General features: G+C 52.1%; 1 protein-coding gene across 1 annotated transcript in view; it reads right to left on the bottom strand.

The window, feature by feature from the left end:
• The window catches only part of PRDM16 (PR/SET domain 16), a 446,538-nt gene that overhangs the window by 296,564 nt on the left and 122,028 nt on the right, over positions 1 to 27,946 (bottom strand). Inside the window, exon 2 of the mRNA XM_064281129.1 lies at positions 17,826 to 18,175. Within this exon, the coding sequence (XP_064137199.1) occupies positions 17,826 to 18,175 (350 nt within the window). The remainder of the gene's footprint in view (positions 1 to 17,825; positions 18,176 to 27,946) is intronic.

Genomic DNA, 27,946 nt, shown 5'->3' with positions numbered 1-27,946 from the left:
GCAGTTCAAATCCACCAGGCGCTCCTTGGAAACCCTATGGTGCGGTTCTACTCTGTCCTCTAGGGTCGCTATGAGTTGGAACTGACTCGATGGCACCTGACAACAATACCATTATACTGTTGTTGCCGTTGTTAGTTGCCATTGAGTGGACTCCAACTCATAGCAACCTTACGTAAAAAGACAGAGGGAAACGTTGCCAGGTCCTGCACCATCCTCACAATCGCTGATATGCTTGAGCTCACTGTTGCAGCTACTGTGTCAATCCATCTCACTGAAGGTCTCTTCTTTTTGCTGACCCTCTACTTTACCAAACATGATGTCTTTTTCCAGCAATATGTTCCTCCTGATAACGTGTCCAAAGTACATGGAGACAAAGTCTCACCGTTCTCACTTCTAAGGAGCATTCTGGCTGCGCTTCTTCTAAGACAGATATGTTCTCTCTTCTGGCAGTCCATGGTATAGTCAATGTTCTTTACCAACACCACAATTCGAAGGCATCAATTCTTTGGTCTTCCTTTTTCATTGTCCAGCTTTGCATGCTTATGAAACTCGTTCCTTAATTGAGTAAAATCTTTGATACTTGCTCATTCAAAAAAAAAAAAAAAAAAAAAACCAGCCATTTGAAAACTCTATGGAACACAGTTCTACCGTGACACACTTGGGATTGCCATGATTCGGCGTCAACTCCACGGCAACTGGTTGGTCACTTCACTGTCATTATTTTGTATTTATTTTCAGACTGGCTTGGATTTTATTTTAACCGTGAAGGAAGCTAGGAGTGAGGAGGGAGGCCAGAGGAGGGGCCTGGCCACCTCACCCAGGCTCTAAGATAGGAAGACACTTGCCCTCTTTGCACAATACCTGGCTGTGTCTCCCTGCCCGAGGGTGAGCTTGTCCATCTCCTACAGCCGTTTACCACTATATCCCAGCGCATCGAGAGGGGCCTGTTGACAGTGAAGTCCGGCCAGGCATCCTAATCCCCTCGGTCTGCTCTTCCCAGCACCCCTTCCGGCTTCTGCTGAGCGAGGGGCTGAGACTGAGGCTGATAAATTAGCCTGGAGGGAAGCAAGGCTGCATCTACTTGTAAGAGGTCATTCCGACTTTGTTCTGGGTGAGGGTTTATCTCAGCTGCCGCCGCCACAGACAATGCCCTGGACCTAAATGGCAGAAATCTTAGCTCTGCTCGTGAAATGGCTGTGCTGATAAGGCAGAATGGACTTCAGAAAGACCTAAATGGGAAAGGAGTGGATGTAGGTATTTGTGAACATGATTGAACAGGGGCGACACAATGGGACGCACAATTAAACTGCGCTTCAGCCAGAAGGAAGAGGCACACCTCCGCCAGCCAGACAAAGGGACTGCGGGGCAGGAATCCTGCCCTTGCCCTGTATGCCTGAGCTGGAGGCACAGCGGGGCAGACAGACAGCAGTACAGAACCAGGAGTGCTCCCCACATTGCCGCTTATGGCTGGCAAGGTCCTCCAGACAGCGGTGACAGCAGGTAACAGTAGGTGAGGGGGGGTGAGGGTGGGTGATGGCGGGTGAGGGTGGGTGAAGGTGGGTGATGGCGGGTGATGGTGGGTGAAGGTGGGTGATGGCAGGTGATGGGGTGATAGTGAGTAATGGCGGGTAATGGAAGGTTCAGGTAGGTGAAGGAGGGTGATGGTTTGTGACAGTGGGTGAAGGTGGGTGATGGTGGGTGATGATGGTTGAGGGCAGGTGACTGTGGGTGATGGCAGACCCAGCCAAGTACCTGGAAACACGGTCATTTGGGATTTTAGCTCCAGACCTACAGCTATCAAGGTGGGCTCCCCTGCCTTCCCGCTTCCACCAGGAGCCACGTCTTAGCCGTCCTGCCTGCAATATTCACACAGGAGTGCAGAGCACCAAGGTAGGTGTGGACCCCATGCTCAAGTTTGTTTCTGAGATAGGGGCGTGGCCTCCACACCCACCTTGTCAGAGGAGAAGACAGCATTGGTGTGGGATATGCGCCTGGAGACTGATGGAAAATGGCCATTTTGGGCCATTTTACATGTGTTTGTTTTAAACAATGTGAACAGAACGGTGGGTGAAGCATGGATGACTACAATGTGCAGGGCATTCCCCATGGGGCCTTAACTGCTCACACAGAGGAGCCTGTCATCCTGGAAGATGCAGCCTGTGGTTGGTCTGGCCCACTGGATGCCACTGCCCTTGATCAGAACAAACCCCTAACGCATCTCAGTGCTCACTTGCTCGGTGTCCAGTAGGGACAGAGGGGATGTGAGCACCTGGCCCAGCCACCAAGCTGGACTGTGTCTGAGTACAGGAGAGCAGGAAAGGGCTCAGCACACAGGCTGCATGCAGGTGGACTCTCCCACAGGTGATGGTCCACAGGTGGACCCCCTGGCAGGTGGCCAGTTCCATAAACAGTCCCATGGGTGGACTGTCCTGTGGACCATCTGGCAAGTGGACTGTCTAGCAGGTAACAACAGTCCCACAGGTGGACCATCCCACAGGTAGACTGTCCTGTGGACCATCCTGCATGTGGACTGCCCGACAGGTGGACCATCTCACAGGTGGACCATCTCACAGGTGGACTGTCCCACAGGTGGAGTGTCTCACAGGTGGGCTATTTCTCAGGTGGACTGCCCCGCAGGTGGACCATCCCACATGTGGACCATCCCACAGGTGGACGGTCCCTCAGGTGGACTATCTTGCAGGTGGGCAATCCTGTGGGCTGCTGCCCTTGGCGAGCATGTAAGTGTGTGTTACCCATGCCTTACTGATGCCAAGGTGTAATCTCCTGAGAATACACCCTCACCTGGAAGATGGCCGAGCCCATACAACGCCTGATGCCAGGGCAGCACAGAGGAGCAGGCAAGCCTGGCAGAGTGGTTGGACTCTGCTGTCTGTGGACTGGGGAGCAGAGGGCACATCCTTCAAGTGCTCATTACAATGCAGATTTCCAGGCCCTACCCAGGGGATTCCAATCTAGCAGGTGGGGTGGGGCCCAGGGGTCTATATTTGAAAGTGCAGGAGGTCATCCTCGCATGCAGTGGTACCCTCCAAGGTCTCAGGGGGCAGGTCAAAGGTGCCCTTCTGGCCTGGGGCAATGCTGACTGTGTGCCCCATAGGTCTGAGTGGCCCCTCTTGGCCACACCTCTATCTTCTGTGGCCCCTGACCCAACGGCCAGGCAACCCTGGGCTGATACAGAGCTCTGGGTCCAGAGAATCTGCTATCGAAAACAAAAATGGTAACCGCGTGATGTGTGTCAATTCCATGCAGGCTCTGCCGAAGTGCTCACTGGGGGCTGGCTTTGGGGGCCACTTTATGAATGAGGATGCCACAGCTTTTGGAGGAAAGCAGAGCCCTGGGTCAGGCTGTCAGGATGGGTAAAACCAGGATCTGGACCTAAGCTGTACTCCGCTGGCCTGTGGCCTGGTCACCACGGCGTCCTGCCCACTCGCCCTTCACTGCTCCAGCCTCATCTCTCCACCCTGTCCCCTACCTGCCCCAGGAAGCAAGCAGCCCTGAGCACGTGATCCTGTACCGCCTGACTTCAAGACCTGGAGCCGTTTCTCCCCACCTGCATAGCTTGCTTCCTCTCAGCAAAATGAAGACAGCCATGACCAAACCACAGGACACCAAGAGGGCTCGAAGTCGAGAGAGCCTGGCACAGCCGGATGCACAGCAGGCGCTCAGCTAAGGTTGGGCCTTTCCCCCAGACAAGTGCCAGTGCCCAGGCCAGACAGCCCCAGATGCTCAAATCATGGCCAGACACAGAATCACGGTGCCTTTGTTAATATTCACTTAATGTATGGTCCTTATCGGTCAGTTCCCTTGAGAGAAAGAGAGAGAGAGAGACAGAAGGAGGAAAGGAGAGAGGGAGAGAAGGACAGAGGGAGGGGGGAAGAAAAGAAAAAGAGAGAGAGGAAGGGAAGGAGGGAAGAAGGAAGGAGAAAGGAAAGAAGGAGGGAAGTGAGATAGGAGAAAGGGAGGAAAGGAGGGAGGGAGGTGAGAAGCACCTTTGTTCTCAGAGGCTGTCTTCCAGGAGCCAGAGGCGGGCTGAGCCCAGAGAGCCCCAGGGGACAGCTGAGCTGAAGCCCTGGCAGGAGAAACCACCTCCCTCCTTCTGGGCTTCCTCTGACAATCCAACGCTATTTTCCCATCTCTGGTTCACAAGCAACCCGATCTTGAGTTGGGTGGGTTTCTGGTTGTCTGGGGGTGTGAGTGTGTGTGTCTGTGAGATGTGGACTGCAAAATACCATTTAAGAGGTTGGTATTCATGGCCGTCTCTCGAATCTGAAGAGAAAATATTTATTTCCTTTTTCGCTTGTGAATCAGAACGCTCTATTTAAAGAAAGTACCCTCCGCTGGGTTGCGGCTGAGTTATTACCCCTTAAGGAAATAGAGAGACAGTCAGTGAGGTATTCTTAGTCATTCTCTCTCCTTTTTTCTAAAATTCCTTATATACCCGCGCAGTGGGGCTGGGCCCAAGATAGTGCCGGATTTCACGGCATTCTTGGGCTGAAAACGTCTGGCCCCAATGCCATGGTGTTGAGGAGAAGTGGGCAAGGGTTTGGGGCTCAATTCTTTCATTCCTTTGCTTGATGTTCCTTGATAAGTGAGCTCGCTCTTGTGGTTCTGTCCATCTCCAGACCCCCACAATACACATAAGGAGGGGAGATGTCTCTCTTTGACTCAGGAGTCCTATTTGATGTCTTGGGAAAGGGTGCTGCTCCCACTGGGTGCCGACTTTGGGAATATCCCTTAGCTGCACACTGACAGTGGGACGCTTTGATGCCCCTCATGTGCAGCCACCACCCATCTGTCAGTGGAGGCCTGCGTGTTGCTGTGATGCTGGACAGGTTTCAGCAGAGCTTTCAGACTGAGAGGGTTAGGAAGAAAGGCCTGGCAATATATTTCCAAAAATCAGCCAGTGAAAACCCTATGGATCGCAATGGTCCGCTCTGCAACAGGTCATGGAGGTGGGACAGGACTTGACAACATTTTGTTCCATTGTGCGTGGGGTCCTATGAGTTGGGGCCTGACTTGATAAAAACATTCACAAAATCATCAGGACAAAAGCCCTGCAATGTTTTTTGGCCTAAGCTAAACATTCCAGACAGAGGGCGGAGCAGCCCTGAGGTAAGGACCAACAAGCCACACACAGAAGAAGGACGAGCAGAGCAAGGCTCCAGGTCGGGGTTCACAGGGCTTCAAGGATCCCCTAGAGGAGACGGATGCTACCAAGAAAAGCTCTGGAACGTGCATGCTGGTGCTGGAGAGGGAAAGCGCAGTGAGGAAAGAGTCCTGGCTTTCAGATGGTAACATCTGGGGCTGTGAGCACCCAGCCCTCCACGGGCAGCTATGGCAGGCCAGCAGGAAGCTGCACACTTGAGCCTTCCTATTTTTAGCCCTGCCCTGCCCCAGACCTAGCAGCATCTTAGAATTAAAAGAATAAAAAATAATAAGATCCTTCTAAGAGCAAAAATATGGTCCCATGTGGGGGATGATGGGCAAAAGGACTTTTGCCGCTGGGGGGGAGGTACTCTGTGTATGAATGTGTGGGTATGACTGTGAGTGAGTGTGAGCATGTGTGGGTGTGCACGAGCGTGTGGTCGTGTGGGTGAGTGTGTGAGAGTATTCATGAGTGTGAGCATGTTGGAGTTTCAAGAGTGTGAGCAAGTGTGAGCGTGCAAGAGTAATTGCGCATGTGTGAGCATGTGTGGATGTGAATGTGTGAGTGAGTATGAGTGTGAGTGTTCCCGAGTGTGTGAGCGGGAAGGTGTGTGCATATATAGATCTGTGTTTGAAAGCGGTGCATGTGGAAGAGTGTGGGCACATTGTGTGTCTGGGAGTAAATGGGTGTGACCGAGTCTGGGAGAATGTGAGAGCGTGTGATCCATGTGTGAGTGTGTGTGTGGTACAGATGGTGGATGCCGGCACCTGGGCCTTCCCTGCGGCAGCTCCGGGGATGATGCCGACCACAATAGCAGCATCTTCTGCTGCATAATTAAATGCACTCAACAATCAGTTCTAAGGGGTCCCTGGCGGTCCAAGCAGTTAAGTGCTTGGCTACTAACTGAAAGGTCAGCGGTTCAAATCTACCCAGAGGCACCTTGGAAGAATCGCCTGGTGATCTACTTCCAAAAAAAAAAATCACAGCCATGGCGGCGGGGTGGGGGTAGGAGAGATGTAGATAGAGTCAAATAAAAATATTTTCAAAAAAATCAGTCCGGAATAATCCTTTCTAAGGGCTTCTCCCTTAGCCCCAGGGTGGATGAAACATCTAGAAAATGGGATGACGGTTTTCGTAGAAAACTTGCCTGTCAGCCCCTCTTTCCTCTTATGTCCTTTCCCCACCGTCCAATTTGGGGCAGGAGTCAGGGGACTGAAGAGGAGTCTACCTCTTTCCTTCTAGATTGATTGTGCTCAACCTAGAGTGCACCTGGATTAGAATCACCTGGTGCTTTTGAAAAGTCCGGTGCTCAGGTGGGGTGGCTGACCATCCTCATTTACCCAGGACTGGCGGATTTCTAGGGATGAGGAATGTCAATCCTGACCCGGGATAGTCCCAGTACCCAGGGGTGGCACCCAGGCACCCACATTTCCAACACTGCGGGTGTCCCAGGTGCAGCCACATCAGAACCCCAGACCAAGAGATCTGCCCTCAAGCCTCAGACATGAGGAAGCACCTGAATGACCTGTACAAACAGCCATGTCAGTGAAGAAAAAAATGAACTAACTTCCAAAGCAAATTTCTTTGCAAAACTGTGTAGAAATTATGGGGTTCAGGAGTCTCGCCCCTCCTGCCCATGCTGGGGACCCACTTCTCAGAACCGCCTGTCACCTCACTGCAGAAGCTGCCCACCGTCTGGCACCTTGAGGTCCTCTTGGGCTTGGCAGTGCTGGCTGTGGCCGTGGTCTCCTGGTCTCCTCACGGGTATTCATGCTTCAGGGCACAGAGGAGCACCCACGTGCTGGCCAGGTGACCAGGACCCAAAAGCTCCACTTCACAACGGGAGGGCTGGTGGCAACATGGAACACCTGTGGCTCCAAACCCAGTCCTTGGGCACCATCTGTGTTTTTCTGGAGGACAAGCTCCTCTTTCCGGAAGAGGAGGCCACCCGGTGTTCCCAGCATGTTTGGCTTGGCGGTGCCTCCTGGCCTCCTGGGGAATGGAGAAGCTGGTATGGTGGGAGCTGGCTGCCCTCTTCCCTCTGGGCTGGGCGGGAGCCCAGCACCCAGGAGGTCAGCCCAGGGTCAGGGAGCTCAAGGACGATGCCAGGGGACATTCAGCGACCTTCATGCTTTCCAAAAACCCGGCAGCCGCCCTTTCCTGGGCTGACTGTCACTGCCCCACCCTGTCTTTCTCTCATCAGTGTTCAAATGCAGACGCCGACTCTGCAGGTCTGGGGGCCCCCACGTTATCACAGGCTCCCAGGGACATGGACGCTGCCAGCCTGTGGACCGCAGTGCAGGCTGCCTCTGTGGTGATGCGCTAACGCCATGTGTCTGTCCTTGCTCCTGCATTCTTATTTGGTCATTCTGCTGAAGGACTAGGAAGGATTGGAGCAGATTTCCAAGTGCCTAGACAGTTCCATCCTGGAAGGGAGGTGACACTTGGTGATAACAGGGTTCAACCTGTCTGAGCCCAGATGAGCCCCAAACTCACGTGTCCCCCAGCACCAGCATCAAGCCCACTGTTATCACACCCATGGAATGGAAGACCCTTACTCTGATCTCCTGTCCTCTCACGCATAGCCCCCTGCCCAAGTCCCTTGGGGGGCAAGAGACAGCCCACCAAAACACAAAGGGAGTGCTCCCGCTGCCAGAAATGCACAGGGTAGGATGGAAGGGTTGGCTCCAAGGGTTTCCTCTAGCTCCCTAAGCTGGTAAATAATCCAGAGCCTGGAAGGTTCTCTCTATTTCCTTCTGGGTTAGAAATTCACCAAGGAATCCCAGGAGAAGCTTTCCCACCAGCTGCCCCAACTGGCACACAGAGGCCAGACCCCCAAAGCAGCCAGAGCTAGGCAGGGCAGACACCGACTACCTACAGCCTGTGGAGGTGGAAGCCCCCTCCTGGGGTTTTCTGCAAAAAGCATGAGTGTGTGGGGGTGGTGCTCATACAAATGGTACCTGAGGGTGCCCTGGGTTAATACTGAATGTGATGAGTCCTTCAGGAGGAGATAGGAGGGTGATGAGAGTTAGTGTGTGTGAGGAGGGGTGAGTACAGGGGACAGAAGGGAGCCCCCTCTTCACTAAGCCCCCTCCCAACTGAGACCTCTCCCCACAGAGCCCCTGAATCTGGGGGTGATGTTCCCCCGGGCTAGCCGTGGGCAGTGAGGGGTGTGGCGGGGTCAGCCGCATCAGGGGAACCAGCTGCACTCTAGGAACCCTCTCGAGAAATCTGCCCATTGCTCCTCCCACCTGGCTTCACCTGGTTTCACCCGCAGACTCAGTATCTTCTCTGGGGACTTGGAGAAGCTGGGCACTGAGCTGCGCTTTTTTGCGGGCATCACAGTACCTATAAAGACCCTCCACTTTTCCCCACTGGGATGGCTGTTATCAGAAAAACGGAAACTAACAAGTGTTAGTGAGGACGTGGAGAAACTGGAACCCTTGTTCATTGCTGGTGGGAATGTAAAATGGTGCAGTTCCTTGTTGGTGGGAAGGTAAAATGGCGCTGATGGAAATGTAAAATGGTGGGGAAAGCAGTTTGGGTGGTCCCTCAAAAAGTGAAACATAGAACTACCATGCCAAAAACCAAACCAAACCCAGTGCTGTCGAGTAGAACTGCCCCATAGAGTTTCCAAGGAGCACCTGGCAGATTCGAACTGCTGACCCTTTGGTTAGCAGCCATAGCACTTAACTACTATGCCACCAGGGTTTCCTAGAACTGCTATATGTTTGTGTTTCTTCTTTCAACTCTTTCGGGCACATACCTGGGCGTAGAATTGCTGGGTCATATAGAACTAGCAATTCTACGCCTAGGTATGTGCCCGAAAGAATTGAAAGCAGACACGCAAACAGGCACCTGTACATCAGTGTTCCCAGCAGCACTCTTCAAAATGGCCAAAAGGTGGAAAGAACCCAAGTGTCCCTCCACAGATGAATGGATACACACATTGCAGACTACCCATACAATGGGATATTTATTACTCAGCCCGAAATAGAAATGAAGTCCTGATACATGTTACGATGTATGAACCTTGAAACTACGCTAAGTAAAAATATTATGCTAAGTAAATCAATCACAAAAGGACAAATATTAAATATTGCATTACCCTACTCATATGAAATATCTATAACAGGGAAATGCATGGGGGTTTATCAGCGGTTACCAGAGACTGGTGGACGGGAGTAGAGCATTATTGCTGAAGGGATGCCGAGCTTCTATTTAGGGTGATGGAAAACATCTGCAAATAGATATTGGCAATGATACCACAACCTGGTATACGTCCTTAATGCCACCGAATTGTATACCTAAAATGATGAAAATGACAAACTTTATGTTATATATATTTTACCAAGGAGCCCTAGTGGCACAGTGGCTGCTAACCAAAAGGTTGGCAGTTCAAACCCACCCAGTGCCTCCATGGGACAAAGACCTGGGGATCTGCTCCTGTAAAAATTACAGCCAAGGAAACCTATGGGGCAGTTCTGTCACGTGGTTGCTATGAGTCGGAATTGACTCAGTGTCACCTAACAACAACACGTATTTTACCAGAATAAGAATTTTTAGAAAAATCCCTCTTGGTAGGATGAGTTGGAATGTCACATGGGTTGCTATGAGTCAGAATTGACTCCGTGGCACCTAACAACAATAATATATATTTTACCAGAATAAAAAATTTTTTGAAAAATCCCTCTTGGTGGTCCGTTCAGGAGAATGCTAGGCACAGAGCTTCTGCTGCAATCCCACCCACGTGCCTCCAGGAACTGGATGTTGACGGGGCTGCCCTGGTCCCACTGGGATCCTGTCACCTAGGACCCTTGTCAGACCTCTAGACGTCCGCTTCTAATTTTAAGTCTGTTGGGCCCCTACCTGGGAAAAGAAAAGCATCACTTCTTTTGGGACAGATGTGGTGGACGAGCACGCCCACAGGGAGATGGTCTATCTTGGACATCTGCCTATCTTCCAGATAGGGGCTGTGGATAATAATTTCAAATTAAATTTACAGAAGCTCCCCAGACTTAGAGATCACAGGGCTAGTGGGGCTTCCACCCACTACCCACTGTCTCCCTGCACCGGGGCCTTTGGGCCTCGTGGCTGTTTATAGTCCAGGGCAGCCAGTGGGTGCTGGTCCTCCTCCAGCCTCACCAAGGCCTCCAGGGGAACCCAGAGCCCCACAGAACCAGCTTGGGGTGGTGTGACTGAGGGCTGGAGCCACTGGGGGCCCAGGGCTATTTTCTCCTGTGGCCCCGGAGCCTCTGCAGGTCCTGGTACAGAACCAGCAGACACAGCCCATTTGTTGACTGGACAGGTGAGCACAGACACTGATAAGCAGCAACAGTGATGCCATGGTGGGGTCATCACAGAGTAATTCTTCAATTCACATTAATGTTTTCTACCCACCTTCTTAGATTGAGCTGTTTGTGTGGAGTCGGCTCTGACTCACAGTGACCGTATGAACAACAGGACAAAACATTGCCTAGTCCTGCGCCTCTTTCATGATCGTTGGTATGTTTGAGCCCATTCACCCTCTACTTTACCAGCCATGATGTCCTTTTCTAGCAACAGGTCTTTCCTGAAGACATGTCCAAAGTAAGCCACCTGAAGGCTCACCATCCTTGTTTCTAAGGAGCATTCCAGTTGTATTTCCTCCAAGCCTGATTTGTTCATTCTCCTGGCAGTCCACGGTGTGTTCAATATTTTTCTCTAGCACCACACTTCTGAGTGCCCATTAGGCGTTGGGCGCCACTCTCAGCATGGGGGAAACTCTGGGAGAAGACAGGGTGTGCCGAGGACGCTCCTCTGCTTGACAACTGAGGACATGGGTGTGGAAATTGCTCCTGGCCTCCTCCCTCGGGGTCCCGCAGGGGTATTCCCTGCCTGGGTTAGACCCTGCAGTGGTAGGGGCCTGGGACTGGGTCCCTGCCCTGAGGGACAGGCAGGTGGAGGGTATCTGGGTACAGGTGTACACTAAGGGAGGGGACATCTGGGAGGCCAGAGCCATGGACTAGACAAGGGGTAGCAGGGGCTTTGGGGGAGGATGCAGATGAGGCTGGCCCTGGACAGGCTTCTCAGGTGGAGGGGACAGGAAGAACAGTCCCAAAGAGGGAATGGCCAGCCGCAAACAGGGACAGTGAATACAGACCCCGCTGTGGTCGCATGGGGTGCTGGGCAATGCAGGCCCCACCATCCCCGAAGCCATAGTGCCAAGTCTGGGAGCCACTAGGGCAGGTGGCCTTCCATAGGAGTTTCCCTGCCCTGGGTCCCTCTGGGCTGCCACTCACAGCATCTCTCAATTAGCAAAATAAACAGCACGGTGATAAATGTCATGATTTACTCAACAAATGATGAGAACCATTGCTTTTTCAGACCCCAAGGGCAATAAGATGCAATCAGGGGGTGATTTATCCTGGGCAGGTGGGTGTGTTCTGGCAGCAGGCGGAGTGTAAGGGGGAAAGTATGAGCTTGGCGCTGCCAGGGAGAGGGCGGGCGTTCAGGGGGAGCCCTCCCGGAAGGTACGCAGATGGCTTCCACGTGTCTCCCCTCTCTCTCGCTCCGCAGACTTGGTGGTCAGCTCTGGAGAAGAGGGATATCTGGCCTGGGGTGTGTTTTCTTCCAAAGTGAAAATGCATCTCTCCCTGGCCTGCCCCAAGCACCCAGGAATATTGAGGCTTGGAGCCCTTAAATGTTCTCAAATATGTGCATGGGGGGCAGTGGTGGTCCAGTGGTAGAATTCTCACCCACCACATGGGAGACCTGGGTTTCATTCCCAGTCAGTTCACCTCGTGTACAGCCGCCACCCATCTGTCTGCGGAGGCTTGCTTGTTGCTAATGATGCCGAACAGGTTTCAGCAGGGCTTCTAGACTAAGATGGGCTAGAAAGAAAGTTCTGGCAAGCTATTGCCAAAAAGCAGCCAATGAAAACTCTATGGATTACAATGTTTTGATCTGTAAGTGATTACGGAATGGTGCAGGACCAGGCAGCCATGGGGCCACCATGAGTGCGGGCCAAGTCAGTGGCAGCTAACAACACAATTCAGCGAGGAGCATGGGGAGGAATGAGGGAAAGCACAGCATTCCCAGATCAGCCCAGGGAGGAGGGAAAGACTTAAAATAAATGAACCTGGGAAGGAGGCAACTTGTCCTTCCCCGTCTCCCCCCTGCCTCGGACTGGTGTGCTCTGTTTTGCTGAAGGAAATTTCCTGGTGCAAGAAGCATGCCCACGACCTTACACCTGAAGGTCAGAGCTGCCTCCCAGAGCCTGCCAGCTCCCTCTGGTCACATGGAGAGTCCCATGCTGGCTCTGTGTGTGGACGCCAGAAGAGATCTTCCCTTGGCCCAGGGCCCTTCCAGCATGCCCAGAATTGGGGGCCAAGTCACCCGCAAACCACACATGTTGACCAGGCCCCATGTCTCTTGTTACACCAAAAGGCCAAAGTAAGCAGGACCTCTCTGTCTTATTTCTACTGAATCGTCCAGAAGGAGAATTTTAAGAGTAGAAAGAAAAGTGTTTCTATGGGGTCCCTAAATGACAATGTGAATAATTAGTTTAACTGTTATTTCCAACCTGTCCTCGAAGTTCGCCTATCCTTGTGCCTGGGCGGGGTCCCTGCTGGTCTACTTCTCTGCCCACACTCAACCCCAGACTCAGCGGAGGAACCATGCCCCCTGCACGGCCAGAAACCCTGAGCTCCTGGCCCCCTCCCCGCCCCCGCCCCCACCCCCGCGAGGCCACAGAGATTACAGGTCCATTCTCGCGAGATTTAATTCTTTTCACCTTTGCCAAAATGCCATTACCTGATGTCTTCCAGGAAATGAGGGTCAGGTAAATTATAGTAAAATCAACTTGCTCTGATTTATAAAACGCAGTTACCGGTGCGAGCGTGAACAGCTATATACATCACCAGACCAAGCAGGTGCTGTCGAGTCGACTCCAACTCATGAGGCCCCCACGTGTGTCAGAGTAGAACTGTGCTCCACAGAATTGTCAGTGGCTGATTTTTTGGAAGTAGATCACCAGCCCTTTCTCCTGAGGACCCTCTGGGTAGACTCCAACTTTCAACCCTTCAGTTAGGAACCAAGTACTTAACCATTTGTCACCCACAGACTCTGTAGATATAGATATATATATCTATCTCTCTCTATAGATATGTGCACGTGTGTGTATATGTATATATGTTTATATCTATGTATATACTTATACATATAAAGTTCAGAATACATATTTTATAGTATATATATATATAAACCAAAAAAAACCAAACCCGTTGCCATCGAGTCGATTCCAACTCATTTTAATGACCCTACAGAACACAGTAGAACTGCCTCATAGGGTTTCCAAGGAGTGGCTGGTGGATCTGAACTGCTGACCTTTTGGTTAGCAGCCGAATTACTAACCACTGTACCACCACGTACAACATATGCATGTTATAAGATCATACTGATTCGTGTGTTTCCTGGGCCAGCCTGTGACCACCAGAGAGGCTCACTCAGTCCTCGAGGTGACCCAGCTTCCTCTGCTATCACGTATATCAGCTCATGGACACTGTCGTTAGTTACAGGTAGTCCCCAACTTGCGACGTATTCAAATTATGACAAACTGCACTTATGACTGTCTGTTTTTCTTTTTTTTGGTATACCTTATTGTTAGCAATACGTACTACATACAATATTTCAGTACGTACAAGGACCATACAGGCAACTCTCACTAATTTTCTGACTAGAAATGCCATCCCCGTTCCCAGGGATAATTCACATGATCCAGAACCTTCCACAAGAGGAGTTATTATTTTTTTATGGATGTGTGTATTTTCCTACGTATTCTGTATTAAAATATATCTCAGGTTATATGTAATGTTTTCAACCCCCGAGACAACTAAAGATTTATAAAGATGTGATAATAAAAGGCAATAATAATGAAAACTGAAAAAAACGAGGTATTTGACTTACATCAGAACTGACTGACGATGGCGTCGTTGGAACAGAACCCACAGCCCTGTTGTAAGTTGGTGACTAACTGTATTTTGTATATCCCAACGCCTGCCTTGAGGGCAGTGGTGCTTCAGTGGTAGAATTTCTCATCTTCCATACAGGAGACCCAGGTTCGATTCCCAGTGAATGCACCTTCATGCACAGCCACCACCCATCTATCAGTGGAGGCTTGTCTGTTGCTGTGATGCTGAACAGGTTTCAGCGGAGCTTCCAGATTAAGACAGAGTAGGAAGAAAGGCCTGGTGATTCGCTTCTGAAAATCAGCCAGTGAAAACCCTACAGATTGCAGCAGTCTGACCCCCAACTCATCAGGGGAATGCCGCAGGACCAGGCAGCATTTCCCTCCATTGTGCATAGGGTTGCCATGAGTCAGGGCCGACTTGAAGGCAGCTAACTATAGCTTGTCGCCTTTGACCAAGCTCCCAGAAGGCCCAGGGAGAATGTCTTCGAAGAAACACAGACGGAATTGGTTTGGATGGTTAGGCCCACCTTGTTAGTGTTAGGGGTTAATAGGAGGCCCCGTACTTTCTCAGAACCACGCAAAAGACCAGGGGCATTGGAGCCCCGTGCCTGGGCTTCCATTCCTAATCTCTAGGCCTTTGTCTGCAGAGATAAGAAGATAAGACACGTTGGTGCAAAACCAAGGACTACTGCTAACTAAAAAGGGCAACAGTGAGCCACTTCTCTCTCCCAAACTGCCTGTCTACCACGAAAAGGCAGACAACAAAGCCAAACGGTAATAATCTCTTTTTAGAAACACGTGGAAGATTCCAGTAAGGCTGCTTAAGAGCAAAGACTATTGCTTTTCCTGCCTTGAAGGCCCAAACCGAAGAAGAACAAAACTCGCCTTAATAGTTTACTCCAGGCAAAAGTGGGTTCAACCCGAACTTTGGGGTGTCTGCTTCCTCCTCGGCGGCATCTTCCCAATCCCGCCCTTGGCTCCCAATCACAACGACAACACCACTGTTCCCGACCCTACCTGAGAAAACAAAGCTCAAGGATGGACACAAAGGCAGGTAATCAGGGCCTGAACTCTCAGAGAAAACACCGTCTTGTGAGAAAATGTTGGGGTGCATCTGTAGTACTATTTGAGGGCGTTGGATAGAAGGCAAATATTTCTAAGTGCCGACATAAAAGGTAGCTGTCAGGTCATGCTCACAGAACAAAGCCCGCTGCAGAAATCTGAGGCTTGCTACAGCACAAGAATGTTCTCGCACGTACACCGAGAATAAATAATATCAAAAAGTCAACAGCATGGCAGATAATAGCCACAGCCCACCCGCACCAGGCCTGGCACCGGTAAGCTCTGGCGATATGGGCCATTTCTTCAAAAAAAGCAAACAGAACTGTGTATCAGAGCAGACAGGAGCAAAGTCAGCTCAAGGTTGTCACAGGTGCTACCTGTAGGTCCGTTTACCCTTTACATCTAAAAGCCAGCTACTGATTAAATTGTCCCAGGCCTTTCTGAGCCTCAGACTCACACCCTTAAATTCCTCTCCTGCACAACCAGGAGTGGAAGGGCCAGATAGGACGCTTTTGCAAAGCCAATTTCATTTTCACAGCCAAAAACACTTACCTGTCACGGTGTTTGAGAAATGCTTTCCTTGGTCCCATAAGGCACCACCCTATGGGCCATAAAAGAGGGCTGACACACCCACGGAAGGGCTGTGGCTGTAAACTCTCTCTCCTTCTAGCCTCATTTGCTCCCAAACCCCTGGCCAATCTGTTCTGAAGTGACTCTCAGGCCGGGAGGGAGCACACCTGGCTTGCTCACGCCTGTTTGCTGAGCTATGACACCCACCTTGTTGGACTATCTTGAACTCTGACTGGCCTACCCATTCACTCAGTTGGCCAGTTCTAGAGCTTTGAGCCCATCATGGCCGGGCCTGTGGCTGGAAGCCAGGCCTTCAGGTGGGAAGCTCCTGGATCTCCTGTGTCCGTGACCCTGAGCCTTATAAGCCTCCTGGTGCTATCACAGACCACATGTCACCTGGCCTGCTGGAAAGTTCAGAGATGCCTGTGCTCAGGGACCCAGGGACATGCCCTTTAGAGACCCCACCCTGCCTCCATGACAGGGAGACGGTCCCAGTTCTGTGGGGACTGTGGACAGCCCTCTGCCACCGCCAAGACACACATTAACACACCAGGGCCTCCTCGATGTCTCTGGGAGGGGCTTAAAAGGGTGCTCAGGGGACACTGGTGGTTTCAAGGCCTCCAAGGATCCCAAAGAGGAAATGTACTGGTGCATTCACATCTCTAGGAGAGGCTTAGGTATCAGAGAGCAATTTTGGAAAACCATAAAACGTTGTGAGGGACATGAAAGACAGACCTGAATTTTCTCCTCACTGTATATAGAGTGGAAACCCTGGTGGCATGCGGTTAAGTGCTATAGCTGCTAACCAAAAGGTCGGCAGTTTGAATCTACCAGGTGCTCTTGGAAACCTTATGGGGCAGTTCTACTCTGTCCTATAGGGTAGCTATAAGTCTGAATCGACTTGGCGGCAATGGGTTTTTTTCCTACGCAGAACACCGAAACACAGAATAGCTTGGGAACTTTTCCAAAGCCACCTAAAGGTTGGGAGAGGTGACAGGACCAGACCCAGGATGCCTGCCCTGCCCCCGATGCTCACTCCTCAACCCCACACTGCGAGGGAATAGTGTCCAGCCCTCAGGCTCCTCTTCTCTCCTTGGGATATTTGCTCCTTCCTGGAACTGACCTCAACCCAAACACTTTCGGAAAGCTGTGAAACACCCAGGAGGAATCTAGGTTTGCGTCTGCCTTTTCTGCCTCAGCAGGGTCCCTGCCAAAAATACTACTGGGAATGGGCTGTGTGGGGCGGGCAAGAAGGACAGCACCAATCAGGAGGCATGATTGTGGGGGCCTTTCAGTCCCAGTGGCTAAAACATTGGGGCTGAGGATCCCGCACGGCCAGATCTGGACACCTCTGAGGCCCTGCTCTGAGCCATCCTGGGGGAAGCTTGCAGAGACAGCAGCACCCTCTCACCTAATGAGCCTCCCCTTCCAGTTCTGCCTTGTGGCAGGTCAACCCACATGGGTTCCAGAACCATCCAGGCCACCAGGACTCATTAGGGGAATTTAAACAGCAAGATGTGATGTTGTATCCTGCGCACATCCTAGAACTGGCCCTCCAGGGTTCTATGGAAACCTCTTAGAAAACCGTGTGACCTAGGCACAGTGGGCAGAATGACCCAGGGCATCTGGGAGCAGCACAGCCAGCGGGAATCTTCTAGAAGCAGCCCCAGGCTGCTCAAGGCCGGGAGTGAAGCCCCGTGGACAGAAACTTTCCCCGAGCCATGCCCCTGTTCTCGGGACATCGGTTCCATCTCCCGTTCCCTTGTATTACAATCTTAGCACCTCCGACCCGCCCGGCCAGCAGCGTGGATGTCTGAAGACAAGAGCTCATTAAAGACACATTTCCGGGAAGAGAGCCGGCGCAGCCCTGGGGGCTGACAGGCGTCCACCAGGACCGCCAATGTTTTCTGAGTCGCGTAATGTAAGCCGTGAGATAAAATAAGCCTGGGAAATGTGACATTCGAACGCTCTCTCCGCCCGGGCGTCAGCCTCGGGCAGTGGCTGCTCAGGCCAGCTCTATAAACAGATGGCACACAAGATAAATGGCTGTGATCAATCACGCTCTTACTGAATGCTCACCTCCCATCCAAAGTCGGTCTCCTTCAGCGTGGTCCGCGGCGCTACCACGTAGGGGCCAAACCGCTCCCCGACTTCCATCTTCTTCTTGGCCCAGATGCCCAGGCCGGCCCCCGGGATGGAGGATTCACGGAGCTCGAAGTCAGGAGGGATCGGAATGTCCTCGGGAATGTAGACGGGGGCCTCGTAGGGTGAGCCCTCCTTGGGGGTGAAGTCCTCGCTGGTGGGAAAGGGGGAGGGTGGCCCCATGGGGATAGGGGACATGATGCTGTCTTCTGTCTCGTCCTCAGCACTCTCACCAGCCAAGAGGTCCGGGTCGGGCTCGTACATGTTATTTACAATGTCGCCGTCACCTGAGGGGAACAATACAGCGTCTTAGGCTCTGCAGCAGCAAACCCTTGCCCAGTGAGTGATGCACAGGGACACTCTGGCACATGGGTCATGATAGGAACCAAGGGCACTCAGAGGTCCACAAGTGACCGGCCCAACACTCCTGCCCCAGGCAATGCCACCCCTGCCCCGCTCTGAACAAAGCAGCAGTTTCTGTATGTTAAAGGGTCCCCAGGACAAGATTCTACACAGCTTCTTTAGATTCCAACATGTATAGCTGCTCCCAGCACAGCCAAGTTTTCTCTGTCTCCCCACTGCCTTTGCCTACCCCCCACCTGTCCGTTTGTCCTCTTGTGGTAGCTTGTGTGTTGCTGTGATGCTGGAAGCTATGCCACCAGGATTTCAAACACCAGCAGGGTCACTTATAGTGGGCAGGTTTCAGCAGGGCTTCCAGATTAAGACAGACTAGTAAGAAAGGCCTTGTGATCTACTTGTGAAAATTAGCCAATGAAAAACTTACGGATCCCAACACAACATTGTCCAATACAGTGCTGGAAGATGAGCCCCCTACCTCGGAAGGCATTCAAAATACACAGTGGCTCAGACAATGAGTTTGAGCGTACCAATAATCCTGAAGATGGTGCAGGACCAGGCAAAGTTTCCTGCTGTTGTACACAAGATGCTATGAGTTGGCGCCAACTCGATGACATCTAACAACAACATTTCAAGTTTACAAAGAAATGTAGTACATTCCTAGCCTGCCAGGTCACCCAGAGGTGACTCAGAAGAAAGGCTGGAAGATCTACTTCCGAAAGTCAGTCATCGAAAACTCGACGGATCGCAACAGAACATTGCCGCGACAGAGTGCTGGAAGATGAGCCCCCAAGGGGGAAGGCACTCAGCGTACTTCCTGCAGCAGCTTAAAGGTATGTTTGCATCTTCTGCCTTGGGAGAGCCAGGGAGAAAGCTGCCTGCACCTCAAGTCTGTGGACAAAGTGTGAAGCTGTTGCAGCCAGCATCCAATCCCAGGACCAGTGGTGAAATACTTGGTCCTGACCCATTTTAGTTTGAGTCTGTAGCCTTGGAAATCACAGAACTAAAACATACCCAAAGTTCTTGGGAGGACTTCAGAGAACGTGGAAACTGACTCATTTTGGGTTTCTGTCAAGTTTTGCTCCATGCTGCTCCCCAGCACCCCAGCCGGTCGGGCAGCTCTGTGGGGTCAACCAGGCCCTGAGGAGGGCTTCTGGAAGTTCCTTGGCTGACGAGGACAGAGGCCTACTGAGGTTATGAATGTCGAACTCAGAGGGTTACAGGGTGTGGGGCTGAGCACAAGGGGCCCCAGCTTGGTAGTCTGGGATGGGCCTTTCTTTGGGGTCAGTCCTAAGAGATGGTTGATGCCAAGATAGAGCCGCTCAAAAATATACCAGACTGACTCCTGGCAGCTAGCAAAAAGAGCAACAACCTGGGGCACAGAGGAGATGATAAAATGTGGGCCCAGGGAGGAGTAAGAAGAGAAAAAAGCAGGCCAAAAAGTAAGAGTAGCAACTCTGCTCCATGGCAGATACCAGGAAGCACTTGAAGACAGGTGTTCCAGCAAGTACCTCCCATGCATGTTCACTGCAGCCTGAGTCACAGAACCAAAAGGTAGGAACAGCCCAAGTGCCCATCAGCTGATGAATGGATAAACACAATGTGGTCTAGCCACACAGTGGAATACTACTCAGCCATGAAAAGCAAGGAAATTCTCTTTATGGCTGAGTAATATTTTATTGTGTGGATAAACCACATGGTATTTATCCATTCACAGGCTGATAGACACTTGGGTTGTTTCCCCGTGATACAAGCTACAACATGGATGAAGCTTGAAAACATCATGCTGAATAACAAGCCAAACACAAAACACATCTTGCAGGATTCCATTGATATGAGATATCAGAATAGGCAAATCCATAGAGACATAGAATAGACCAGTGGTGGGCCAGGGGTGTGGGGCAGGGGGCTAGGGAGTGACTGTTAGTGGGTACATGTTTCCTCTGGGGATAAAGAAAATGTTTTGGAACTCGATGGAGGTGATGGTAGCACAAGGTGGTTGAAAGTACTCAATACAACTGAATCATCCACTTAAAAGGGTTAATTTGATATTATGTGAATTTCATCACAATTATAAAAAAAGAGTAGGGAAAGAGCAAGGAGGCATAAAAGGACAGGGACAGGAGGTGTGAGGTGCTGCCAGGAACGGGACACCGATGGCCTGCCCCACTCTCACTCGGGCCTTCCATCCCTGCTTTGAAAACCTGTGAAAGTGACTCGAAGCTGTGGTCATTCTGGCCTTTGTCGTCCATCCCCCTCCCAACTGTCTGCTCCCTGATGTGAAACCGAAGCCTCCAGGGGTTGAATGAACAAGTAAGTACCAGAAAAATGACTTTGGATTCCTCCCGCTGCCTTGCAAACAGGTCAGCTCGAGAAGTCACAAAATGTTTCCTTTCAAAAGAAACCAAAGTCATGAAAAAAAAAAAAAATGCATGGGGATAACACTTATTTAATTTAGCAGCATTCACAGAAGTAATTATTATGTTTTAAGTGGCCAACGGTTCCTTTTTAATTGACTTGTGGGATCCTTTGAGAAATGTAGCAACAGAGCTGCAGCTGTTGTTCCCTTCTCTCAAAGAGCTGGAGCTGTTTCGGGGTGAAAGCCCACCCCCACATGCCTGCCCATGACTGCATGAGCGCGGCAGAAAGGTGAAGTGGGGGGGGGGGTAATTAACGTGCCACCTTATTATTTGAAAACTGGAACTGCACAGAGCTCGCAAACAAAATCAGGTTGGAAGCTGGGCTCCTGACAATGCGCTTCCTTAATTCCTCGGGGCTGTGGATACTTTTGCTTCCAGGACAATTGGGAATCCGGGAGGTGGTTTTAGCCTGCTCAGCTAGGGCTGAACGTGGGGACGGTCCCCATCCAGAGCACATTCATCTCAGCCACTTGTTTTCTTGCCTGAATCACACTTCCCCAAACCCTCACATACGGCAGGAAAATCACGCTCTCTGGGCAGGTTTAATTTACTGGCCGAGCAAACCGCTTCGGAGGGGAAGGCGGTGTTTCCTGCTGATTAAAGGAAGGGCCGTACACTGGGCCCCTGGCCTCCGTCCCCACGGTCACAGGGGTTAAGTGGTTGCCCGGAGCCTCCAGGAACAAGCCAAGTCCCAATTTTGCAGTGCTCACTACTGGGTGGGTGGGGTAGTGCTGTGTTTTTTCCGAGGGTGAGGAGAGGAGGCTCCATCAGTATGAAGACGACAGTGTGGGGGAGATGCAGCACAGATTCCTGAAGGCCTGTGCTGGGGGGCTGCAACACCATCGGGGAGACTCTGCACACACTGCTAAGATCTCAGCATTCCAACAGGAGCCAGGGAACTGGGTGTAAAGATTGCCTTTGCTCAACCCAAAGGTGAGTCCCTGTGGACACCCCCTGAGAGGGTCAGCTTGGCTGGGCAGGGGCCCCTGGGATGCCCCCTGAGATGGTTAGCCCTTGGTGAGACCCCTCCAAGATGGTCAGCCTGGCTGGGACAACCCTGGAAATGGTAGATCTGGCTGTGACACCCTCCAAGATGGTTGGTCCTGGCTGTGACACCCCCCAAGATGGTTGGCTCAGCTGCGATGCCCCCCAAGATTGTTGGCCCCACTGGGCCGGGATCCCTGGGATACCCCCTGAGATGGCTGGTTCGGCTGGGCAGGGGCTCCCCACCCCAGGCTGCACTCAGCCCACTGCCCCCATCCCTCAGACCTCCATCACTCGGGTCGGAGTGCAGTCCTAAGAACCTGCATGTTTTATGACATTGGAAATACAGACTGCACAATGGTGTGTGATTTCCTTGTCAGGAAAACGGAGATACTTTACTAGAGTTTTGTGGTCATCACAGGTTCAGGGTTCAAGACTGAGAGCATCATTCCTGAAAACTCTTCCGGGAGACCTACCCCAAAATAAAAACTAGAGGAGGAGCAGGAGAAGGCTGGACTAGGCGGCCAGATTTAGCTGCCCAGTCTGCCTGAGTCCCAGCGGCCACATCGTGCTCATCCACGCAGCACTCACCAAGAGTGCCAGATCCCAGCTAGGCCTGTGTCCACCTGCTGGCCTTATGCCAGCCCCTTTTGGGCTTTGTTCCCACTGTCCTGCGTGTGCTGAGCCCCCACTGATCTCATAAAACGGGTCTGACAGTGAAGAAATCCTATGGCTTCCGGGTCTGGGACCCACAGCATTGCCTCCTGCCCCTCCATGCCCCCCAGGATTCCACCCAGACACCCCAAACCCTTAGTCTGGGGCTGCGACTTTTCTAGCCACATGACTAGAAGCCTTCTCCCTCGCCTCCCCGCTCCACCAGAAAATAGAAAATAATCCCTGCACAGAAACCACTCACCATCTCCCCAGAGAACCCCATTTAGACATCAACCCCACGGTCAAGATTCCGGGGTCCGCAGGGAGCAGGGGCTGTGCATGAGGAGTGCTGGGCATCAGCCTGACCCGGTACACGGGGCTGAGCTGCAGCAAGGCCCTGCGTGCTCTGCCACAAGTGGACTGACTGCCCACTTCACTAAACAGGCAGAGTCTGCCGGGTGAGGATTAGCAGTCGAACTGTCAGTGGGCGACCCCAGCCTGAAGTTCAAGGTCTTGGCTGCCAGGTTTCTGGGACGAAATTGGGCAGATTTAAACAGAGATCCTCAGTGGGAGGAATCTGAGGGAATTTTTCCGAGTCGCTATCTGGGTTGTTTCCGTTGCCCCTTTATTGTGTGGCACGGCTTTAAGGAGGGGGCACTGTGATGATGGCCCCAAGGCTGCTCTCCACAACGGGCCCAACAAGCACCACACCCCTGGCCTTTGATACCTTCACTGTGTGTGTAACTCATACTTCCTGCAAACACCACGCCTTCACACCCTTCCACGTGGCCACCATGTTCAGAACCAGCTCCTCCTGCCTCATCCTCGTTGCCCTCCCAAGAACCTAATTTGCTCCAGAAGATTTGCCCCACTTATGTCTGGGTACCTGCCTGGGCTACTGTAGTCCACAAGTGTCTCCTGCAGGGAAGAGGGCAAGCACCCACATCAACAAGCCCAGACCCACCCTCCAGGGTACCCGGGTCCCCAGAGGGGCTGCCTCAGCACCCTGAGCCCACCACTTGTCCACCTTGCTCCCAGCCCCTTTGCTCATCAGGAGTAGAACTTGAGCCAAGTGGAGGAGGCACGTCTGACGAGCTACGCTTAAGGTACCAATATCAGCACAAAATATCAGTGTTCCCAGGCCACCTTTATGAACTTGCTCCTTGAAACGGTGAGGGGATCTGGCGGGACAGGCCAAAAGGTGCCAAGGGAAGAAAACAATGAAGATATCCAGAGTAGAGGACCCAAGCTGCGATTTGGAGCTACATCAGGGCAGTTAAAAGCAGTTCTTACGGGCTCAGATACAACAACGTTTATGAGGCCAGCACAGGACTGGGCAGCATTTCGTTCTGTTGTACACAGGGTTGCTACGAGTCAGAACCAACTGGGCCGCACCTAACAGCAACAACATATTAGTGGTTGGCAGTCGGGGGAGTGTGATTCCTAAAGGACCACATGAGACATCACTACTGCGACGAAGCTGTTCAGGATCTCGACTGTGGTGGTCACTATGGCAACGGAGCCCTTCAGGATCTTGACTGTGGTGGTAGGTACAGTAACCTACATCCACATACAGAACTAAACAAATAAATGGTACAAGTCGAACTGGGAACATCAGAAAAAGACCAGTGGGTGTATCGATGCCAATATCTTGGTTGTGATGTTGTACTCTATGATGCAAAATGCTGCCACGGTGGGGCGGGGGTGGGTACAGGATGGAGGCAGTGATAGTTCATTGGTAGGATTCTCTCCTTCCATGTGGGAGACCCAGGTTCAATTCCTGGCCAATACGCCTCATGTACAGCCGCCATACCTCTGTCAGTGGAGGCTTGCATGTTGCCATGATGCTGAACAAGTTCAGCTGAGCATCCAGACTAAGACGGACCAGGAGGAAAGGTCTGGCGATCCACTTCTGAAAATCAGCCAACTAAAACCCTATGGGTCACAATAATCCAATCTGCAACCGATCATGGGACTGGCACAGGACCAGGCAGCACTTCCTTCCACTGGGCATGGAGTCGCCATGAGTCAGGGGCTAACTCCATGGCAACTAACAACTACCACCACCACTGGGGGTAACAGGTAAAGTATACAAGGGGCCTCTCTGCATCATTTCTTACACCTGCATGCGAATCTACAATTACCTCAATAAAAATTTCAATTAAAAAAGCACCTACTTAAATAGCAAACAAACAGAAAAACCCCAAGCGTTCTGTATTCTTCTGTGTGTGCACACAAACATAGAATCCTCAGCTCTCAGTTCACAGGGGAACACACTGATGATTCCCGCCAGGGTCCCCTGGTCTTGGCCTGGGGGTGAGGGGGAGACGGCCTTTCAGTAACAAGCTGCCCGCTTTACAGATGTGGAAACTGAGCCACAGGGAGGTAAAGTCACTTGCTCACAGGCCCACAATGAGGGGCAGAGCCCGGCCGGACCCTGGCCCATGCCCTGAGCCACCACGCTCCCTGTACCCAGGCACCATCCCAGCCTGGGCAGCTGAGCCGGCACTGGAACAGAGGTGTACCCAAGGTATGGCAGGTACAGCACATGCCCTGGGTGCCACTTGAGGGGGTAGGGGATGGAGGACCACCATGGAGCGGTTTCTATCAACTGTCACAGTTTCCGTTGCCAGCTGTAAGATCATTCAGCAAGCTGAGACCAATACTTTCCTATTTGAGAGCCTCCATGGATCGAGGCAGACTGTGTGATCTTGCTCTGCTGAGTGTAGAAAGAAAAGAAGCTGAAAAACATAACTTTGAACACATCATAGGCCAATTTTCATCAGTGAAAATCAGGAAGGGAAGGTGCACTTGTAATTGTCACGTAGCGCCACAATGTGTTAAGTAAAAGATTAATGAGCTTGACTTGTATTTTTGAGCTGATGTTACGGTAAAGTTATCTAAAAGAGGGATGTCAGATGTTTGCAGGGTTTGGACAGGGGACAGTTAACCTGGGCGCAAGTCCAAGGGAGCACCGGACAAGGCACAGAATGACATTCCGAGCTGCCACAAATACGAAAGGTGCCTGATTAAGGCAGCCGGACAAGAGAGGAGAAGGCGTTTCTGCTGACAGGTCTCCGCCATCAATGTCTATTCATCTTGCAATTGGGGAGGGGCGCTACTTAGAGATTGCCCCTGGGCACCCGTTTTACCCTCCCTACGCCTCCATTGCGGCCCCACTCCTGCCCCCACCGTGGCCCCAGCATCACCCTAGCCCTGGGCAGAAGTCTCCTGTTTTGGTCCACACATATTCCACATCAGCACAAAAGTCAGGCCTGGGAGAAACGTGTGTGTCTTGCAGGCCACCATGGTCACTTCTACACCTGGGGAAAGGTGAGGATTGTGCTCAGCAGGTGCGTTCAGGCCCAGTCAGGTATGGGTTGGGTGCCCCAGGAAAGGCCAGCAAGGCGCTCCCTTCTCCCACCCAAAACACACACACACACACACACACACACACACACACACACACTTTGTGGGCCACATGGCCCCACCTCTCTCCAGAGGAGGAAGCACACCTATTTTCAGAAACACGTTCAAGAGGTAATGCTTGGACCCTTGGGCCACAGGCTCGGAGGTGTGCAGTGTTTTCTGATTAAGTTGTACCTCGCCCTTGTATCTAGGCTCAGAAGCAGGACCAGAGTGTGCCACCCTTATGAAGAAGAGGAGAGAATGCCAACAAGGGACCACAGGAGGACAAGTGGCAGCAAGGCCTGTGGGTGGCCTGGCCTGGGAGGGATGTGGCCATATGATGTGTGGGCCCAGAGTCCCCTGAGTGACAGCTGGGGTCTGTAGGCCGAACCCAAATTGAGCTCAGGCGATTGATGCTGACCCTGGGTGGGCCTCCTGCCCGGCCAAACGATGGAGGAGAGCATTGGAAGAGGGAAGATGATGGCATGGCCTCTGCCGGAGCCCAGCTGCCTGACAGGGAAGTCACGGGCCTGGCGGCTGTAACCCCAGCCATGGCTGCACTGGGCCAGATGACGGTTTGCTAAATGAGCTCTGATAGCAAAAGATGGTTCTGGCAAACCCCGCCCAGGGCCTGCAAGGTCAAACTCATTGTCCATTCTTGACGAAGCCCTCTCCCTCTGGGCCTGAGATAGATGGCCCTGCCCAATGAGGACATGCTGGGGCCCACAGCCTCACTTGGGCTGCACCTCGTCCCTCCCCTCCTCCTGCCCTGGTGGTCTGCTCGTCCGTGCCTCCCTGCCCTGCAAGGCTGCCAGGTAGGGCCCCCAGACACTGCAGCCTTCGTGACTGGCACCAAAGCAAACCCGTTGCTGTTGAGTCAATTCTGACTCATAGAGACCCTATAGGACAGAGTAGAACTGTTGCATAGAGTTTCCAAGGAGCACCTGGTGGATTTGAACTGCTGACCTTTCGGTTAGCAGCCATAGCACTTAACCACTATGCCACCAGGGAGGCTGGTGGTTTGAATCTACCAGGAGTTCCTTGAAAACTCTATAGGGCTGTTCGGCTCTGTCCCATAGGCTCGCTATGAGTCGGAATCGACTCGATGGCAACCGGTTTACAGAGCTATATCGCTGGTGAGCCACAACTGCAGGGCCAGCGCATTTTCAGGGAACTCCATCACAGCAGCAGTGGGGAGGGAAACAGAGCTTTACAACCCAGGAGCAGACCTGCGTGTGCTGGCCACCTGAGCCTAAGGGCAGCACAGAGTGACCATTCCAGTCTGTAGAGCAGATGCCAGCAGTGGGATGGGTCTCTCTGAGCACTCTCACTCCCCACGACCATGGAAATGGGGCAGCTGAGGCAGGACAGCCTGCTGGGGCCCAACCCTACAGGTTCCCCATGAAGGAGAAGTGGGAAGATGGGAAGGAGGGGGGAAGAAGGTGGTGTCACCATGGCCTGAGGCCTGGTCATTCCCTTGTGTCAAGGAATTGTTGGTGCCAGGTGGGCAGGGATGGGACTGTTTGGGGCACATAGTAAACCAAAAGCAACCCAGCTGCTGTCGGGTCAATTTCTACTCATGGCAACCCATGTGTGTCACGGTAGAACGGTGTTCCACAGGATTTTCAATGGCTGATTTTTGGAAGTAGATCATCAGGCCGTTTTTTCATGTTATTTCAGGGAGACTCAGAGCATGTTGACCGTTTGCACCACCCAGGAACTCCAGGGTGCAGTAATCATGTAGAAAGAGTGATTCCCCACTTGATGCCCACCCAACACCAAGCTTGAACAAGGAAGGAAGGGCTGAGGAAGGTGGCTGGACTAGGAGGTGGCCATCTGTCCCCAGGTGCCATCATGGATGAGAATGCTGGGCCTTGTCTGAGTTCATCTGAGCCCCTGACTCTAAAATAGCAGGACCAAGGGGGCCTCAGGAACCTGTTCCCTGCATCCTGGGGTGGCAGTGAGCTCCCTGATGATCTGGTATCTGGTCACCTCCTTCTCAGGGCCCACAGTTACGAGTCCAGCTCAGGGTGAGGGTTTTGAAAGGTATGCTAAACAGGGTGGGGTGTGGAGATCTTAGAATTAAGCCATATCCAGTTGTCTTGGAACTCTCCAGAACTTGCTCCCTCTAGCTCAGTGGTTCTCAGAGTGGGGCGCTCAGACTCCTGGGGATTTGTTAGAACTACAAATTCCTGGTCCCGCCCCATGCTTTAAAAAGCCCTCCAAGGGGTGTTC

The sequence above is a fragment of the Loxodonta africana genome, chromosome 3, assembly GCF_030014295.1.
Source record: "Loxodonta africana isolate mLoxAfr1 chromosome 3, mLoxAfr1.hap2, whole genome shotgun sequence".
Lineage (NCBI taxonomy): Eukaryota > Metazoa > Chordata > Mammalia > Proboscidea > Elephantidae > Loxodonta > Loxodonta africana.
Note: the sequence above shows the minus strand (reverse complement) of the source record. Positions and strands in the feature narration are given on the sequence as shown.